Below are 18,602 nucleotides of genomic sequence, written 5' to 3'. Positions count from 1 at the left end.
ACTCTCCCTTCACCTTTGTGCTCACTTGAATCCTCACTTCGACCCTACTCTATACTCACAGCTGCGCTTAGTCTCGAGTTCACTAGGGAGATCATTTTCAACTTCAGTCCGCATCTCACTTGCGTAATGAACTACCACTCACCCACAAGGACTATGTCTTAGTTCTTGAACAGCATGTCCGAAGTCCTACTACGATAAGGCTCCATACTACGCTATAGTTAAAGCAATAGGGAAGGAGAAAAGTTTGACATGGTCGAGCCTTCAGTTAAAGGCCGAATAGTACCGCGTCAATCGCGAGACGGTCCTGTTGAAATGTTTCAGCTAGTACTAAGTCTGTCAGATGTTCCCCGTTCCAACTAAATCATCGAAGTATCTTGAACCGAAGTTCCTCGTCAACCGCATCCCCCGTGCAACTAATAGGACAGGCGGCTCCGGGTCGCATGCAGTGCCATGGATGCCCAAGAGTTGCTGGGGAAACATGACAAGAACATCCTGTGCGCCTTCCCCTGGTCGACACAGTCGTTCAAGCAACAACGCCTCCTCCCATGTCGACTGCCAAAGCATCCTCATCGCCGTCCCCTCGTCACGACCTGAAACCCTACATTCACGACATCTCCCCACCGCAACACCACCAACCAAGCCATCGATATCCAACATCCTCAACCAAAAATGCCCGCTCTCACCCGGCGAAAGTCAACCCTCTCCCTCAAATCCACCAAATCGAGAACCCTCCCCCTCCTCCGCCGCTCAACAACCCTCCGTCTCGGCCGCCGCAAGAAACCCGATCCCCTCCCCATCGAAGAAAACGGGCCGTCATCCCCGCTCCTCGCCCTCCCACCAGAGCTCCGAAACCAGGTCTACACGTATTGTCTCCAGCTGTCCACGCGAGAGAATCGGATCGAATTGCGAAATCTACCTATTCCGCCGCTGCTCGGAACGTGTCGACAGGCGATGCAGGAGGGAATATCAATCTATTTCGCGGAGAACTACTTTGTGTGGACGAGAATGTTCAAGCACCGGTATCGATTGGAGGAGATGATCGTGCCGCCACTGCACTATCTGAGGGAGAAGGTCTTGATCGGTGGTGAACTGATCCAGATGGGCCCGATCTTGGACATGCGACTCGACGCTTGGATGCCGTGGGTCTGGAGATTCGGCGGTCGAGGTATGGAGGATGAGGTTCATCGGATCCATCTCGCGAGTATTACACGGCCGGCCGTGCCATCGAACGGAGCGTGGGTGACTTGTACGGCGTGGGTGCAGCGGGATATCAAGCAGATTTTGAGGGGTTGGAGACCGGTGGAACAAGGGGGCCCGAGTTTTGATGAGGTTATGGATGAGGTTGTGGGTGCGATATGGTTTTATCATAAGGTCTTAGCGACGCCTGGCGGCTGGCCTCCGAGGATGGGATTTTTAACGTGGGTGAGAGATAAGATTATGAAATCGATGGATGACCAGGATAGGAGCTGGGGGAGGTGGTAGATAGTGGAATGCCAGTTCACCCCTGCATCTCCGCTTGTTACGAAGGCTTGGTCAGCCTGACCGACAGCCTGGCTCATCTCGAAGTGATGGGGATAGTCGCCGGAATCCATCATCAAGAGTTGAACTTAGTTCGTCCCAAGCAGCGTTGATATCTGAGGGTCACAGATCCAATTCTGTTGGCTACTGGAAAAACGCTCAGTCGTTTCCGTCGGTTTCGCGATCCCAGGCCCGTGAAGCCATTCCTGTCAAAGTCCTGGGCCTCCAATGCCAGAGCATCACCGACACTCAAAGCCATGTCAACTTCTGCCGCGAAACGGATGCAACGGTCCTCCGGGCAACGGCAGCCAGGGCCTGCGACAGAGCTCAGACTTCGACTCCCGAGATCGAATTCAAGCATCGCCTGTCCTACGATGTCGAACTTATCCGGAACATCAATCGATCGTCTCAGTACCAAGGCAATTCTTTCGGGAAACCATGCTTGTATCAGGACGTCACCGGCAATTGCTTCTGGACACAGCGCTGCGATCATGTGCGGGCCATCTTTCACATACTTGTATCCTGAAGAAGACTGTAGACGACTTGAAAGAGTGCTCCTGCCCATCTCCTTGATACTGCCCTGCCACGTCGTAAGAGGCGGAACCGCCAGCTCGTCTCCACGCACTTCGCTAAGTTCGACACATTCCACCACTGCGTTGTTCAGAGACTGGTTGTACAACGGAAAGGCGTACCTCTGGTCCCTCAAAGGGCATGGAAGGGACTCTAAAACTCCTGAGCCTATGTCGTGCTGCCGCTGCAGCAAAGCTTGCAAGTCTGGTGTCGTTTCGTCGATGCCAAAACGAGATAGGATTAGTTCACAAAAACCTCCGTTTATTTCAACATCATCTCCGTCCGTGACTATGGCGCGCACCTGCAAAGCCAATTCAAATGGTGTTTTCGAATAGTCCGGCTGTAGAGGCTGCATGTCCAATGAGACCCAGTCCACTAGGCCTATCAGTCCGTAAATGAAATCTCGAGGGTCCGCGCAAAGCAAGTGCGAATTCCTGTAGAACAAGTCGCACAGCCTGGTCGAGATGGAATGGTTGCTCGCAAGGGTGTCCATCATAGACGAGTTCGGCACAAGTGCCTGATGGCAGACCCAATACCCCGTTGGGACCCATCGATCGATAGAGCGCCTGTGCTTGATCCTAGACAAAACGCCTCGACCCTGAACACCTTCGTGCGAGGTGCCCCATATAAGCTCGTAGAACCAGACAAGGATGTGGCCTGTCACTATATCCGAGCCGCACATGAAGTAGACGTGGCGTCCACCAAGAGCACCTGCGAAAAGTTCCTGAACAACCCACAGCCGACTCCAGTACGTCCTGTCGCTCAATGACCTTGAGCTTGCAGCAAGACTTGCGATGTCAATGTCGCTTAAGCTCGAAAAGATCTCGTGCCAGATCGGTGATTGAGAGCGTTGCAGATATCCGCGTTCTACCGTGATATCCGTTCTGTCCATGATGGCGTGCATTGTCTGCATTAACGCAAAAAGCTCGCCGCTATTATCTGCGGCGGCTCCTAAGCCAGCAAGCACCCGCGAAGCGTTTTGGTATATCTTGAACATGATCGCGACCTGGCTACTCTTCTCCAGAGGTTTGTTCTGTTCGATGCATATGGAATCGACCCAGATGCGAGAATTCGGAAAATGGCGAGTAGCTTGTTGTAGAACACAGTAGCAGCTCTTCTGCACTGGGTGTAGGTGTAGATTGCCACTGATGCGAACAGCTCTGCGCTCCGACTGCTGCACCTCTTGTATGGAGGCCCGGAGGCGTTTTAGCTCGAACTTTTGGGTCGCAAGTTGTCGAGGTACCAAAGAGAAGTCGAATTTCTCGAGCGCAGTACGGGCGTGAGGCGTCATAATGTGATCGGTATTTTCTCCACTGCGTATCTGGCTCCACCATAGTACACAACCGAACTCAGCATACAGTCTCCAGTGCGCGAGACTTCGTCTCGATCCGACCTCTTCTAACCAAGCACGAAAGCTATCATGATACTCCTGCGTGATAGCCTCCGGTTGCAGGTACTTCTCCAGCCGCTCAACAAGCTCAACCTGCTCAGCCTCTTCCCGAAACAGCTTTGGTATCTCTGACGGCCCGTTCGGATCTCCCCAAGTATATGAGATGGCATTATACGGCGGCGCCTTCTCCAGACCCCACACCGATATGTCGAAGGAGAGTATCTCACCAGGAGCCGTTGGACGAGGTTTGAGGAGTCTGATTTGTTTCGAAGAATCCTGCAGAGGTGGTAGGGCGGCCATTTCGGACGGAGGTCAGAGAGGAATTGTGTTCGTGAGGCTTTTGTGAGGGTTCAAAGGGGAAAGGTGGTCCATATCGCAGGGTTGGAGAGGAAGAGCTGCTCAGCCACTGTGTGTAACGTGCTGAGCCACCATAGTCAGCCTGGGAGAAGAGGGTGCAGTGAGACCGTATACTCGAGCGTCTTGAAGATGTCGTCTCGCTGGGAGAGCCTTGCTGGGGTCTCCAAACTGGAAGACGGTCATACGAAAAATCCGACAAAGCAGGTGCGCACATCTGAGCTCACTTCTGTACAACGTTTCAGCCGTTGTCCTTGGCTCGAAACACGTCGATATCAGGAGTTCGAGGATAGTGTATGGCGTCGAGCTAGATTCTGTCCTCGTACAAGCGGCAGCAACGGGGCCTGGAGTTCAATATCCAAGGTTTGCTGTGTTTGCTTTAAGGAAGTGACGAACGGCACAAGGCCCACACGATGAGACGTCTCCATTCCGCATCGCAACAATGCTCCCTCATTCTCTACATACACTCAGTAGTATCAAGCCGATGACGCACAAGCCACGCCCAAGACTCCATGATGTGAATGAAAAGGGGGTATATCATCCAATCAAAAAAAGCGCACCACATCGTGGAGAGTCCAAACTCCTCCCATAGCACACAGCACACGGGCTTCATCCCACTCCCAAGAACCGAAAGGAAAACATCTACAATATTGAAATGAAAAGTCATCCCTAGAACAGCGGCAGCGAAGGCTCGCTCATCCAGTGCGTCTCCCTGCGCAAATCCGCCACCGTCCTGCGTTGCCGTAGTCCCTGCGTCGTGGCGGTCATGACCGAGCTGTTCTATTGCGCCGGCGGCTGATCGCCACTGTTGTTATTGTTCTTGCTGAAGACACCTTGGGCGCTGCCCAGGCCCTTGTTCATCCAGCCGTACCACGACCCACGGTTCGCTGCGTTCTTGGCCGCGTTCTCATCCTTGGCTTCCTGGACCAAGCGTAGTGGACGTGGCTTTGAGCCCATCATGATAGCGCCGCTGGGCTTGTCTTTGTCGCCGCTGCTGGTTGTGCTGCGTGGAGGTGATGATGGGTTGGATCGTTCGGACGCGAGAGCACTTTCTGTCGCGCTGTCGACATGTTCGATGCCGCCAGCCGTGCTCGAGATGACACTGTTGCGGTTGCTGCTTGCAATCTTGCTGTCGCGCTGCTCGTTGTCTTTGTCGACGTTGGTCTCCGAGATCGTGGGCACGTTAGACCCCGACGATGGCGCACGCATGCCTCCGAAGAACGAGTTGCGGTTCGTTGGCGATGTCAAACCTGGACTCAGAGGTCCCATGGTCTGCTGCGGGCCACGATACATATTCGTGACGACACTCGCAGCAGGCCATTCTGAGTTTGCACGCCTGTGCCCACCTGCACGGGTAGAGGCAGACCTTCCAAGCGGCACTCGGGGGGCTGTCTGTGGATCTTCGTGCTTGGACGGCTCGATTGAAAGAGATGCTCGTGGTTGGGTCTCGACTTGTTCTGGGTTAATGGTTTGTGATGTTGGTCTCGGCTTCGGCTTGCTGCTTCCCATAACGCTCTTAGCTCGTTGCAGAAGGCTGGGCTGTTCGTCCTTTTCTGGCGGAGGTGGTGGCAAGTCCTTGTCTTTATCGGCCTCTTGGTATTTTCGACTTATGGCGTTGGGTCCAGCCATGAGGTCGGGCGTCTTGTCAAGAATTTGTTCGAACTGCTCATGCTGTAGCAGGCGCGAGATGATATTGTTAATATAAAGCGTGAGCGCCCGGTTTTGGTCTTTCAAGCTGTTAACTTCAGCCTGCAGGCGCTTGTGCTCCTCTCCGCCCTCGCTGTCAGCTTGAGACTCTAACTCATCAGCCAGAGTAGTTCCACCACCAGAGCGGGCCTCTGACGCGTCGGGCTCTCGAGACGGTGGTCTTGAATTGTTATTGGAAGGCGCCCTCAAGAAGTTGCCAAAGTCGCCGTTCAGCGTTTTCTCGCTGAGCAGAAGTTGGAACGATTCGTTTTCTTCCATCAGCCGAGCGTTCTGCATCTTGATGTCGTACATTTGCTTTTGCAGCTCTTGCATGTGGCCACCTCCCATGTGCTCGGCTTCCACCAGTTTCACTTGTGCTTCTGCCAGCTCCAGACGAAGCGCTTCTATCACTTTGTCTTTCTGCATCAAGAGTTTCGAGTTTTGTCGTGAGCTGGAATCACTCCTTTGCACGGACGATGGTGCGAACTGTCTGTCGAACGCCTCTGGGTTTGGTGATGGATTACTGCTACGGCCATGGCTGGATTGTCGCGATATGATGGGACGCCGTTCGTCTTCAAGACCAGCGCGCATCTCTCGTTGGCCCAGTGTCTCCTTCATGCGCTGCAGAGCCTGCTGCATCTCTTCCTCACGGGTGGCCACTTCCTCCTTCTCCTTCAACGCCGCAGCTCTTTCTGACTCGTAGATCTGCTCCATCTCGCGACGAGCTCTCAAGCTTTCCTTTTTGTCATTCTCAAGGTCTTCAATGTGTTCAGTATGCTCGTGCACTCTTTCTTCCAGGAGGCCCTGCTCCTTGACCGCCTCGTCCAACTTCACCTGCAGCACTGCTGAATGTTTCTGAGACTCTTCATAAGCGGCTTCGGCCTGCTGTAGTTTCTGCTGTAATTCTTCCATCTTCGCTTTCATCTCGGCTTTGGCGTCTTCTTCGGCTGGATCAGGAGTTTGTTTTCTGGCAGCGGCAGCAGCACGAGCGGAGACAGGAGCACCGTTGCGAACAGATCGAGTGCAATTGATGCCGTTAGACGTTGTGGAGGCCGTTGCTGAGGCCGGCTGGGATGATGCGGTCATTCTGGACGGGCTGCGCGAGGGAGGTGCGGTGGTGGCTGCGGTGGATGGAGTGCCGCGCCCTGCGCCGGGAGGTTTCTTATTGTTGGGAGTAGACATGCTGAGTCGCCGGTAGTAGTGGGAGTGTTGACTGCGCGTTGGCGCGCGCCAGCATACGTCGGTGGGCGAGTCGTCTTATCGTGGCATGTGATATGCAGGTGCGGTCAAGTATGGCGATCCGCCGAGAATAGAATGGCGGAGCAGGGCGCACGCGAGCGAGAGCGCTGACTCGGCAGTGGCGATGGCAATGTCTGGTAGCGCAGAGGGAGAAGGCGCGACTTAGTGATGTTGGTATGTAATATGGAGGAAAAGGAGTCGCTGTTGTTTACGGACAAAAGTTGGCAGATTGTCGAGGGCAGCACCAGCATGTGCCTCGTCTCCATCTCCATCTCTCGGGCCGCCGCATCTGCCCCTGTCGTCCTTGTTTCTCATCTCACCGCCATCGGAGGCTACAGCCAGCAACACGAAACGCTCGTTGCATTGCAATGATTTCCATCGCGATCTCCGACTATGCACTTGAAATACTCCGAAGTGGCCGGGTGTTGGTATCGCATTAATTGACGTCGTGTTTCCGGCAAATGTCATTCCAGAATAGAGTTAGGGTTGCCGATCTCCCGTGTGCCGCATCCCGCATCGCACGTGACACCACTTTTCTACATCTATCACTCAGAGCTCTGTCTCGTTTCGATTTCCACCTCAGCACAGGCCTTGACTGCCTCCCGACTGTCCACCATGGATCTACGAACGTACGTTTCCGATCACTTGATCAAGCTGGATGGAAGCAGCTCAGATATGACAGTCGAGTTCGTCCTCCAAGCAGCCAAGTCTGCAAAGTCGCCCGGTGCTTTGCTGGACAAGCTGTCGCAGATGCTGGACGCTGGGAATTCCGAGTTGAAGCGATTTAGTGATGACTTGTATGCGCGCGTGGCTAAGCCTTCCTCCAACGGCACTTCACTACCCAAGCGCGACAAGCCCAAGGAAGGGAAGAAAAAGTATGCGCTTGTGGAGATGGAAGTTGAAGAGGAAGCGCCGCCTCCCAGAGAAGAGCGCAAAGAAGAACGCCGGAAAGACCGCGATAGCGATAAGAAGTCAAGACCCAGGTCTGAGCGAGAGAGAAGGCGATCGAGAAGCAGAGACCGGCCTAGCAAGAAGCTGAGGCGAAGAGATGATGGTGATTTCGACGATCGATGGGGCGATGAAGAATACGAGGAAGAAGATGAGTTTCCTTCGCCTCCAGCAAAGCGAGCGAGATTCGACGATGGCTCTGCGTCCCCGCCTCGAAGGAGTCCAGATCCAAAGGAAGACGAAGACGAGGAAGAGCGGGACAGAAGGGAGCGAAAAGAGTTCGAAGAACGGCTCAAGAACAAAGATGCTTCATCTACGAAGAAAGTGGGGGAAGATCGCTCGTCCAAACGAGATGCGGCCGACGCTGAGAGGAGAGCACAGGCTGGAAAGCTGTCTGCAGATGAGATGAAAGCTTTGAGATTAAGATCAAGACAGGACTACTTGAAAAAGCGATCTGCCCAAGAACTCGCACTTTTGAGAAAACAAGTCGCAGAGGAGGCTGAAGAAGAGCGCACGAATCCAAACCTGTCCCAGGCAGAAAGAGAGGAGTTCATTCGAAATCGAGAAGCTTTGCGTTTGGCAGAAGAGCGAGAGGGCATCGATGATCACTACGATGGATACGCGATGCCGGAAGATTACATCACAGAAAAAGGCAAGATGGATGTCAAGAGGAAACAAGACGCCTTGTATAGTCGTTACGTTGATCGAGATGAGCACGGCCGAGAGCGATACGTGACTGAACATGAAGAATGGGAACGAGAGCAGCTTGCCAAAACCAAAGCCCAGATCGTTGTCGCGGATCGTGTCAACGAGGGAGATTACGAGTATGTCTTCGACGAGGAACAACAGCTCAAGTGGGTTACAGATGCAGCCATGCAAGGATCGATGAGCAAGTTGGAGTCCCCAGAACAGCGACTTGCCGCTCAGCAACTCATTGCTGCTGAGAGAAAAGCCAATACGATCCAGGAGAAGCGTAAGACCCTGCCAGTCTACAAGTACCGAGACATGTTTTTGGAAGCGGTAGAAAAGTATCAGATCGTCATCATCGTCGGTGAGACCGGCAGTGGTAAGACTACCCAGCTGCCGCAGTATCTGTATGAAGCCGGCTACTGCGAGAACGGCATGAAGGTCGGTTGCACCCAGCCTCGTCGTGTTGCAGCGATGAGTGTTGCAGCCCGTGTTGCAGAGGAAATCGGCGTCAAGGTTGGAAACGAAGTCGGGTATGCAATCCGTTTCGAAGACGCCACCTCAGACAAAACTGCATTGAAGTACATGACCGACGGTATGCTGCTTCGTGAGTTCTTGACTGAGCCCGACCTAGGTGGATACAGCGCTTTGATGATTGACGAGGCTCATGAGCGGACACTCCATACAGACATCCTGTTTGGTCTCGTGAAAGATATCGCTAGAGGACGGCCTGACTTGAAGTTGCTCATCTCCTCAGCGACACTCGACGCGCAGAAATTTAGCGAGTTCTTCGACAGTGCACCAATCCTGAACATCCCTGGACGAACTTTCGACGTCGAGATGAACTATTCGCTGCAGCCTGAGGCGAACTACCTGTCTGCCGCAATCACCACTGTCTTCCAGATCCATCTGTCACAGCCAATGCCGGGTGACATTCTGGTTTTCTTGACAGGACAGGATGAAATCGAACAAGCCGAGCAGTCCTTGCAAGAGACGGCAAAGAAGCTTGGATCCGCAGCTCCAGAGCTCATGATATGTCCAATTTATGCTAATTTGCCAACTGATCTCCAGCAAAAGATCTTCGACCCGACGCCACCAAAAGTACGAAAAGTCGTCCTGGCCACAAACATTGCGGAGACCAGTCTGACCATCGACAACATCGTCTATGTCATCGATCCTGGCTATGTCAAAGAAAACCGCTACACACCTGTTACCAACATGGAGTCCCTTGTTGCAGTGCCGATTTCGAGAGCGTCTGCCAATCAAAGAGCTGGTCGAGCTGGACGAACTCAACCGGGAAAGTGCTTCAGGTTGTACACCAAGTGGGCGTACTACAACGATCTGCCCGAAAGTACAACGCCCGAAATCCAGCGAACGAACCTCATGAGCATTGTCCTCCTGCTGAAGTCTCTCGGCATTAACGATCTGATCAAGTTCGACTTCATGGATCCTCCTAGTCCAGAGATGCTCATCCGCTCTCTCGAACAACTCTACGCCCTAGGTGCACTGAACGATAAAGGCGAGCTAACCAAGATCGGGCGCCAAATGGCTGAATTCCCTACCGATCCTATGCTCGCCAAAGCCGTCCTCGCCGCCGACAAAGAAGGCTGTGTTGAAGAAGTGCTCTCCATCATCGCTATGCTTGGTGAAGCTAGCGCACTCTTCTACCGACCCAAGGACAAGAAACTCCAAGCCGACGCCGCTCGTGCCCGCTTTACTGTCAAGGAAGGCGGCGACCATCTCACCTACCTCAACATCTGGAACCAGTGGGTCGACAGCGACTTTTCGTACGTTTGGGCGCGTGAGAATTTCTTACAACAACGTTCCCTCACCCGTGCCCGCGACGTTCGCGACCAGCTGGCGAAACTTTGTGATCGAGTCGAAGTCACCCTCTCCACGTGTGGTGCCTCCAACCTCCCTCCAATCCAGCGCGCCATCACAGCCGGCTTTTTCCCTAACGCCGCCAGATTACAAAGAAGTGGAGACTCCTACCGAACCGTGAAGAACAACATGACTGTGCACATCCATCCCAGCTCAGTCCTGATGGATGTCCGGCCGAAGTGGGTCATCTTCTACGAGTTGGTCCTGACTAGCAAGGAGTTCATGAGAAGCGTGATGCCCTTGAAGCCAGAGTGGTTGACAGAGTGTGCGCCACATTACTACAAAGCGGGCGATATCGAGGCCCTTGGAATCGACAAGGCGATGCCGAAAATGAGGGAACAGAAGTAGTGACAGGAAGCAGAACTAGAAAGACGTTGGAAGAAGAATCCTGATGAAGAAACCTATCAAATCTCCACGACATTTTCAATCCACTCCTTGCCTTCCTCCCATCACTCAACACTCGTAACCTCAGCAACACTCCCCATACCCAAAAAATCCAGCTTCCCCACTTCCACGCCCCGACTCCTCAAAATCCCATAAGCCGTAACGAGATGAAAGAAGAAATTCGGCAGCGCGAAATTCTGCAGAAACAGCAACGCCGTTGGGAAATCTAGTTCCCTTTTGGATAGTTTCACGTGGATGGGGGTGTCCTACCCACCAAGAATCAGCATCAGGATTAGACTAAAGATATTGGCATGGGATAAGGTGGGATGGTGAAAGGACGTACCGGAGCAAGAAACGTCTCTCGCCTCGCGGTCTTCAGCAGGGCGATAGTCCTCTCAATCCGGGCGTACAGTTCCGGGAACGTGGTCTCGTTATCCTGCATGGGCGTCTCGCTCATCCCGCCGATGCGGTGTAGAATTCCCTTGGCGGTGTTGGAGGCGGATTGGATTTGGAAGGTTAGGGGCTTTGAGGCAGCAACAACAAGAATCAGCATATATACACACACCACTCAAGATGAATGATGAGGCAGGGAAAGGCAACGTACAAGCATATCCTCCACCAACTTCCCCTCCAACAAAATCTTCTTGTCGAGGTTGTGCGTCGAACACCATTCTTCGCCTTTGTGCAGGATGTGGTTGAGTTGGGTGAGTTGGCGGATGAAGAGCGGGATGGTGAGGTCGTAGAGGGAGGCCATTTTTACTCTTTCTGTATTGTCGTGCTCGGTAGAGATATCTTCTCACAATTAGTCACTGGGAGAAAGACGTATTTTGAGGTTTCGTTATTGTTGCACGCCAATGAATCCTAGAGATGAATGATCGAAAGCAGACGTGGCATCCCTTCTTTCACACATTTCTCCAACTTTTGTCGTTTCCTGGCTATGATCTTATATACATCCCATAGCTTGGCCAACAAGTCCTACTAGTCTTTGAAATCTCGTAAAAGTCGGACCAACTGAACTTTAGCCTTTAATGCATTACAAATCTCGCAGTATGTGGGTCGGTCAGTCCGGTCCTCGACTAATCGTCTGTTGCGAGGTCTGATTACCTGAAAGAGCAAGGGTTGCATTTCTCTCGCAACCTTTACCATACAACACAACCAATATGACATTGGCAGGGAGTTTATCGTTCTTCAAATATTCCTTCATAAGGCGTTGTCAAAGGGAGTGTACAACTACCTCTTCGATCTTACATCAACCAAGAATCAAATAATATACCTATACCCCTTCTGCAACATCCTCGCAGTGGCAATATCAATCCCCTCCAACTCCGCCGTCTTCTCCAACTTCTTCACGTCGCGCTCCGTCAGCGTGGCGTCCTCGTTCTCCATGCGTTCGAGCTGGCGGTTCTGGTACTGCAGGTAGAACCGCATGATGATGCCGCAGATGCCCGCGATGCCCACGAGGCCGATGTTGATGCCCATCGCTTCGCGGTAGTAGGGTTTGTCGGCGTCGTTGTAGGTGAAGGGCGTCCAGATGGAGGCCGCGTTGCCGATGCTGTTCATGAAGGCGAGGGCTGCGGCGCGTTTGGCTGGGGGCCGGGGGATGGCGTTGGCGATCCAGGCGTAGATCTGGAATTTCAATGTTAGTAATGTGGTTGTTTGACAGGTAGACTGCAGCACTTACAGTTCCGTTCATGACGAAGATGAAATTGAGCAAGAACAGGCTGAAGTATCTCGGTCCGAATCCATCGGTGAACATGAACAGCAGGGCTCCGACGATTACAATCGGGACAGGGTACATGTAGAACCAGAAACGATTGCCGACCTTGTCGGAGGTCAAGCCGTGTGCCAGGGAGTAGAAGACCGTAAACACGTATGGCGGAGCAACCAGCAACAATGAAATAATACTGTCGTATCCAAGAGTCTGCGTTAACGTTGGATAAAAGTTTTGGAATCCTGCAGCGCCTGTGATTCCATGGTAGGCAATAGCCAGTATGTACGTCTTAGGGTCCTTGAAGGCCGCCTTCATACCAGCGAGATGGCTCGTCTTGCCGCCGGCATCAAGGTCAGCTTCCGCAGCGTCAAGGGCCATTCGGCGATTGGCGACGGCCTTCATCTCTGGAGTGAGAAGTTTCCACGTGTGAGGGAAGTCTGGGAGGAGGAACGTGACGACAAATCCTATGAAGATGGTGACGGTGCCTTCGATGATGTAGAGCTTGTGCAAAGTCAGCGGATGTGCTGGGATCAGAAAGAGGGTTGGTTGACTCACCCATCGCCATGAAGCCAAACCACGAGCGCCGTCGAGGCCACTGAGAATGCCAGCCGCGATCAGGCTGCCAAAGGCTCCAGAGATGAGGGATCCAGAGTAGAAGATTGACATTCGTAGGTTGAGTTCACTTTTGGTGTACCATTTCGAGAGATAGAATAAAATTCCACTTGATCAACTGTCAGAGAGCCTTTCACGTGAACACTTTCCCATACAGGCGTTAATGTACTCACGGAAAGAACGGTGCCTCCACCACACCGAGGATGAATCTGCACGCGACGATCCCGCCATAGCTTTGCACCTGTGAGGTGAGCGTAGATACCAAGCCCCAGGCAATGATGAAGAAACCAAGGTACCAAGATGGCTTGCCGCAGAAGTTGAGCATTGCGTTCGATGGGACTTGCATGAGGACCTATGCTTCCGTTAGCATGACGTCCCAGGGAGGGTGTACATCCGACATACATAGCCGACGAAAAGAATGCTGAGTCCGACTTGGTACTCCGTGTCATTCAGATTCAAGTCTCGTTCCAATCCCTGCAGCTTCGCCGCGGCATAGTTGTTCCGGTCGATGTAGTTCATCAAGTAGACCAGCACCACCAGCGGCATGATGAGGCTGTCAATCTTCCGGCGAAGCTTCTTCTCGATGACCCTCTCTTCCTCGGTCAATTCCACCATGTGGCGGGCCTCTTCCTTCGTGACTTCATCGCCAATCGTTATGTCATGATCATGGATCTCCTTGTGGATGTTGTCGCCTTTCTCGTTGCCATCCTTCAACAGCGTGGTCTGAAAGGCCGCCGGGAGGTCTGTCACTAAGGAGCCCATCTTGGACAGAGGCGATGGGAAATTACGGTGAATGAGTAGGGATGGAAGACGCACAGAAAGCTGACCATCAACCACAAGGTCAGAATGCAAACGCAAGTCGGACTTAGCCTGTTTATGTCTGCGAGCGCCGATCACATGCCAAGACAGTGTGGAGGCGAACTGAGGGGAAGTGCTGGTGCAGCGTAGGTGTGTCCGTCATCCACATTGGCTCGATAGTTAGATCGGCAGTTTTAGATGCACCACATGGCATGCACATGCGCTGAGATTCGAAAAGCGGCGCCGGAGCGAGCAGACGGACGCGGATACTTCTCCTGGTGAGACGCCGTCAATGGCCTGGGTGTTTAGGCTCAATCTTTACCCAGCTGCAGCACAGACCTGTGATTACATTCTCGTCCACAAGAAGCTAGGTTCACGGACTGTGATCCGGCTGTACCACGCTGCATGAAGCGTAGACTTTCGACAAGCCGTGAGCGGAGGAATGCTTGATGTGCTTGTACTTTCACGCTCGTCGATGAGATTGACGGCCTGTCTTTCGAAGGACATGTCTCTCGATATCGTAGATCAGGAGCATACGATGTCACAAGCGAGGCATCTTCCCCAGACCAAGCTCCGCAGAGATCCCCAGTTTCCACTGTGGATACCGCGGGGTACAGTACTGCCGAAGAAGAGGCGGATAATAGTGTCACATTTACGCGTCTTAGCGGTGATGGATTGTGCTTTTCCATCTCTTATCAATGCTGTGAGGTACTTGGAATATCGGAATAGGCCTTGTTGCCTTGCGTCGCTACCAACAATCTCTTTCCCGAGTCCGGCAGCATCCAGCTTTTGTGGAGAAGTGTGACGCTTTTACGCACCTCAGGACCCAATGCTGGTATCGCTCTGGGCTGCTTGACGCGTGTCGAATGGAGAGGCAAGTGTGGATCCTGAGTCGTGGTGGCCGGGTGCTTCACGGTTGGGAACTGCTTTTGACGTGGGAGAAACGCTACGCAATTATCTGGAGTCGACATAAGCGACTTCAGGTATGATATGTCGTGTTCCCTGAACTGCATGAGCGGCAGCAGGCCATGCATGTGTTGCCGGTAGGATCATCGTGCGGCAGGTCCGTGGGATAACGTCAAGTTCCTGATTCTGGCCGAGCGTAGTTCAACTCATGTGCAGGGGCGAGAAGACGTCTGGGAAAGAGAGGCACGCTCGTTAACGCAGGGCAAAGATGGTGTTCATGTGTGTTTGAGTGTGTTTGGTTTGTAGGCAGATTCACGTCGAGTGGAGCCAGCAAAAGCCGCGTGGCGCACGGTCCACCGCGTTCGACAACTTCACGTCCTCACTTTCCTTCACAACTCGAGATTTCATTTTATACGTCTTCTCTGCGAATAGTTCACGAGATTCTACGACATAGTACTCAATCCTTTGCCAGAGTTCAAGATTTCCTCGTCGACAACGAACGCTTCAACCTACCTCCCAAGTCATGCGCTGGCAGTAGAAGCTGGATTGCCTAATTAATTCGACGGGCTGAGTATGTGGATAATAGTCCGCTTTCCAGCGCTGTGAGTTTCTGGTCCAACAGCTGCTGAAGAGATGTGAAACGAGACTCGTCCGAGAAAATTCAGCGACCATCCTACGTTGATGACCAACGACAGAGGATTAGTCGCGGCGAGGCCCGATCATCAATGGCTCATCATCTCCCGAATGCTGCTCTGATGCATCTTCGCAAGCCAGGTCCCAGCCCAAAAGCGTCTGATGGCCTTGCCCCAAAACATAAAGATGATAACGCAGAAGTTGTTGACGAAGAGCACGGCACAGAAGACTCCGGCGATAATCACAGCATAGCCATGCTGTTCGATCCAGTCGAGCAAGTCTGGTCGAAACCGTTAGTCTGGGGATCATCTGTACTTGGCGAAAGCACTCACAAATTCCAAAAGCGAAGCTTACAAGCTGCTTCCCGCAACACATTGCAATCAACATCTCGGAGACATTTGCATTGTACGAGTCCACGGCGTAGGCGAGTGTGCCGGTGAAATAGAAGTAGGCACCCCAGTTGCACATTGCGACTCCGAAGAAGTAGCCGATCCAATGGGCTTGATACTGTGCCGTCAGAACGTATACGATGAGGCCTGCGGGAGCGACGACTGCAGCTGGGAGGAGCACGCCGAGGCGCATCTCAGCTTCGCGGACAGAGTCATTCTTGCGTGTTTTGTATGCGGCGAGACTGTCAAAGGTGCCGATTAGAGGGATTGCTAGAGCGTAGCCGATGACGTTGCCTAGGCAGACGAGGCCTGAGTTTTCCTAGACGTACAATCAGTTCCCGGTGCAAGAAAATGTCTTAGTCCACTGACCTGACTCCAGTCATAAGGAGGAACGACGATGACAATTGGAAAAGTGTAGTTGAACACCAGCGCACCGAGCCCAATGTAAATGCCGTAAGTGGTCACAACCCAAACGACCGAAGGGATCAAGAAGTACGAGAAAGACCGTATGGCCGTCCAGAGGAAGGGCTCATCATGGTCGATACCGCCCCAGACTTTGAGACTTTGAAGAAATGACCTTCGGGCCGGTACTTGTGTTTGGATCTCCAGATGCTCGATATTCGCCTTTGGTTTGGTTGTCGCTTCTGCGGGTAGATGAGAAGGCTCGCGCAACTGACGCTTGTATGCGGTCTCTTCTACGAAGAGGAAGGTCATTATGAGCAGCAAGCCAGCGAAGGCGATCTCAACGTAGAAGTATAGTCGCCAGCTTTGCCCTCCTGCAAGCATGTATCCGGCGTACAGAGGTCCAGTCGAGCCTAGGCAGAGGCAAATCGTGTAGATGCCTAACTTTGTTGCACGCTCGTGTACTGCCTTGTCATCAGCCTTCGCCAATGGAAAGTATCGGGAAAAAACTCACGAAAGAAGATATCATTGACTAGCTGGACCGGTAGAGCCTCGCAAACGCTACTAGATAGGGTCTGGAAGAGTCGAGCGGTCATGAGTCCACTGTAGCTCGTACTTTGGCTGCAGCCTATCAGGGCCGCCACGTAGATGGCCATGCTCAGGAGCATGACGGGTCTTCGACCGAACTTGAGATACCTAATGTGCTGTAAGAATACAGACTGCCTTCAAGTAATGAAAACTTACATTGGCACTGTGACCAGAGTCCCACAGCCGTAAAGAATGTTTGGGTAAGAAATCAAGCCCGATGCCGTCGTAGGCGAGATGGAGAACTCATCGGCGTAGATGCTGATGTAGACAGATGGTCCCAGTAAAGCCGTGTTCGAGAGAAACGAGTAAAGGCAGCATATCACGAGGATGGTTGTCTTCTTCCATTTCGGCCATTGTAGTCTGCATGGCTCCCGTCAGTCTCAATACAGTTCTGGCTTTAACATGCAGTGACATACGGATCATTGGGATCCAAAGCAGGCACCGGAAAGAGTGCTTGGCCTCCAAAGGCGGTGTAATCGCCTTCGATTGCTTGGAGATCAACTGTGCCAGGAATTTCGCCTTCTTTGGCATGGCTAGTCGAAAGATCTTAGAGATCGATCAGTTTTCAACTTTGAGTGGACTCGCCTCTGAACCAAATGCAACTCTCGATTTGATGCCATTGTCGATGTCTATACGGTGGATACCTACAGACTACAGCATCCGCAGTTATGCGTGTCCATATAAAAGGCGAACACTGTCCGGCTAATGCCTTGCATTCAAGAGCCGTGCGTGTAACACCTACTTGCATTTCTCATTTCAGCCATCTTGCATGACTTGTCCATGCGGGGAAAGTGCGACGCCATCCAATCTCTTGCCATTACATCTTTAGGAACCATGCGAAGACAAGGATTGCTGTACAAGGGCGGCATGAGTCGATGAAACGGGTGTTCGTGGTTTAAGCGATGCGGAGATCTGAAGCTCGGCAGTTGTGAATGTCTCGTAGCCGGGTTGACCGAGCGTGTACGTCGCAAAGCAAAGCCATTGTCGGGTTAATACTAAGAGGATTTCAGGTTTTGGCGAATGGTAAAGACTTTACTTCTTGCCCATTGTAGCTGTCCAACAAGAATTGAACCTCACGGCGTCTTTGCCTGCTCGAAGCAGATAGTAGCATGAGAGCTTCGAGCGGCGTGCTACAGCATTTTCAGGCTGTATTTTGCACCTCTCAATGTAACGAAGGAACGGTAATTGCAGTGCGAAGATGAGATCGCGTGTGCTGTGCTTTGTTGAAGGAGAAGGCGACATGAAGGACGACGTGAAGTCGACGCCCAGTGGTCCGTGCACTGATGGGTCAAAGCCAAAACCACCTCCTTACCTTCACACAGCATCCTCTGCTTACACTGTTCCATCAGTCTGGGTCACGAGCTTGTCGAAAATTGCCTCAACTCACCTCAGCGGTACAGCCTGACGCTTCGGTCGGCTCTTCTTACGCACACAGAAGCAGTGCTCCTCGACAGCATCTCATCAGTGGCGTCTCGATGCTCCGTCGTCCGGAAGTGCAACGATATGCGATATGCATGATCCGGCAATCAGGATCGCTCGACGTTGGCCAGACCAAAGTCTCCCAGACCCAACCCCGCAAGAAACAGAAGATTGGCCGATGATTACTGGTAACCGCACAACGCCAGGCCAAGGTGGCTTTTGCCCTGCGGGGTGCAGATCTTATCTTCCCCGTGGGGTGGGCGATGGTTGATGGGCGTACCAGATCAGCTGAAGGCCTCACTATTGTGAGAAGGCTAAGCGCTAGCCCCTTTGAGCAGTATGGCGGCGGCCATATACCTCATTTTCCGGGAATGAGTTGCGAAAGACGAGGAGGTCCTTCCTACAATTGGCCTCGTCACGGGGTGATGGATATTGAACTCTTAACAACAGCCAAGCGCCTAACGATGCAATCGTTCACGAGCAGACG

General features: G+C 52.7%; 6 protein-coding genes across 6 annotated transcripts; 1 reads left to right on the top strand and 5 right to left on the bottom strand.

The window, feature by feature from the left end:
* Nucleotides 1–669: 669 nt before the first annotated feature.
* Nucleotides 670–1,482, top strand: M409DRAFT_49037 (uncharacterized protein; the record flags this gene model as incomplete). Its single annotated transcript, XM_033811124.1, has 1 exon — nt 670–1,482. One exon carries the CDS (start codon nt 670–672, stop codon nt 1,480–1,482), a length of 813 nt encoding a protein of 270 aa, XP_033675059.1.
* A 112-nt stretch (nt 1,483–1,594) lies between these two features.
* M409DRAFT_16438 (uncharacterized protein) lies at nt 1,595–3,778 on the bottom strand (the record flags this gene model as incomplete). Its single annotated transcript, XM_033803620.1, has 1 exon — nt 1,595–3,778. One exon carries the CDS (start codon nt 3,776–3,778, stop codon nt 1,595–1,597), a length of 2,184 nt encoding a protein of 727 aa, XP_033675058.1.
* Nucleotides 3,779–4,612: 834 nt separating this feature from the next.
* Nucleotides 4,613–6,700, bottom strand: M409DRAFT_62291 (uncharacterized protein; the record flags this gene model as incomplete). The annotated part of the gene is made up of 1 exon (XM_033815106.1): nt 4,613–6,700. One exon carries the CDS (start codon nt 6,698–6,700, stop codon nt 4,613–4,615), a length of 2,088 nt encoding a protein of 695 aa, XP_033675057.1.
* Nucleotides 6,701–10,722: 4,022 nt separating this feature from the next.
* Nucleotides 10,723–11,411, bottom strand: M409DRAFT_49033 (uncharacterized protein; the record flags this gene model as incomplete). The annotated part of the gene is made up of 3 exons (XM_033811123.1): nt 10,723–10,923; nt 11,001–11,180; nt 11,262–11,411. 3 exons carry the CDS (start codon nt 11,409–11,411, stop codon nt 10,723–10,725), a joined length of 531 nt encoding a protein of 176 aa, XP_033675056.1.
* A 506-nt stretch (nt 11,412–11,917) lies between these two features.
* Nucleotides 11,918–13,742, bottom strand: M409DRAFT_62288 (uncharacterized protein; the record flags this gene model as incomplete). The annotated part of the gene is made up of 5 exons (XM_033815105.1): nt 11,918–12,283; nt 12,339–12,869; nt 12,924–13,089; nt 13,154–13,332; nt 13,383–13,742. 5 exons carry the CDS (start codon nt 13,740–13,742, stop codon nt 11,918–11,920), a joined length of 1,602 nt encoding a protein of 533 aa, XP_033675055.1.
* A 1,664-nt stretch (nt 13,743–15,406) lies between these two features.
* On the bottom strand, nt 15,407–17,460 carry M409DRAFT_49031 (uncharacterized protein; the record flags this gene model as incomplete). The annotated part of the gene is made up of 7 exons (XM_033811122.1): nt 15,407–15,597; nt 15,650–16,025; nt 16,076–16,572; nt 16,623–16,804; nt 16,853–17,056; nt 17,113–17,242; nt 17,439–17,460. 7 exons carry the CDS (start codon nt 17,458–17,460, stop codon nt 15,407–15,409), a joined length of 1,602 nt encoding a protein of 533 aa, XP_033675054.1.
* Between the last annotated feature and the right edge of the window lie 1,142 nt (nt 17,461–18,602).

Source organism: Zasmidium cellare, assembly GCF_010093935.1.
Source record: "Zasmidium cellare ATCC 36951 unplaced genomic scaffold M409scaffold_1, whole genome shotgun sequence".
Taxonomy (NCBI): Eukaryota; Fungi; Ascomycota; class Dothideomycetes; order Mycosphaerellales; family Mycosphaerellaceae; genus Zasmidium; species Zasmidium cellare.
This window is presented reverse-complemented; position numbering and strand designations above follow the sequence as displayed.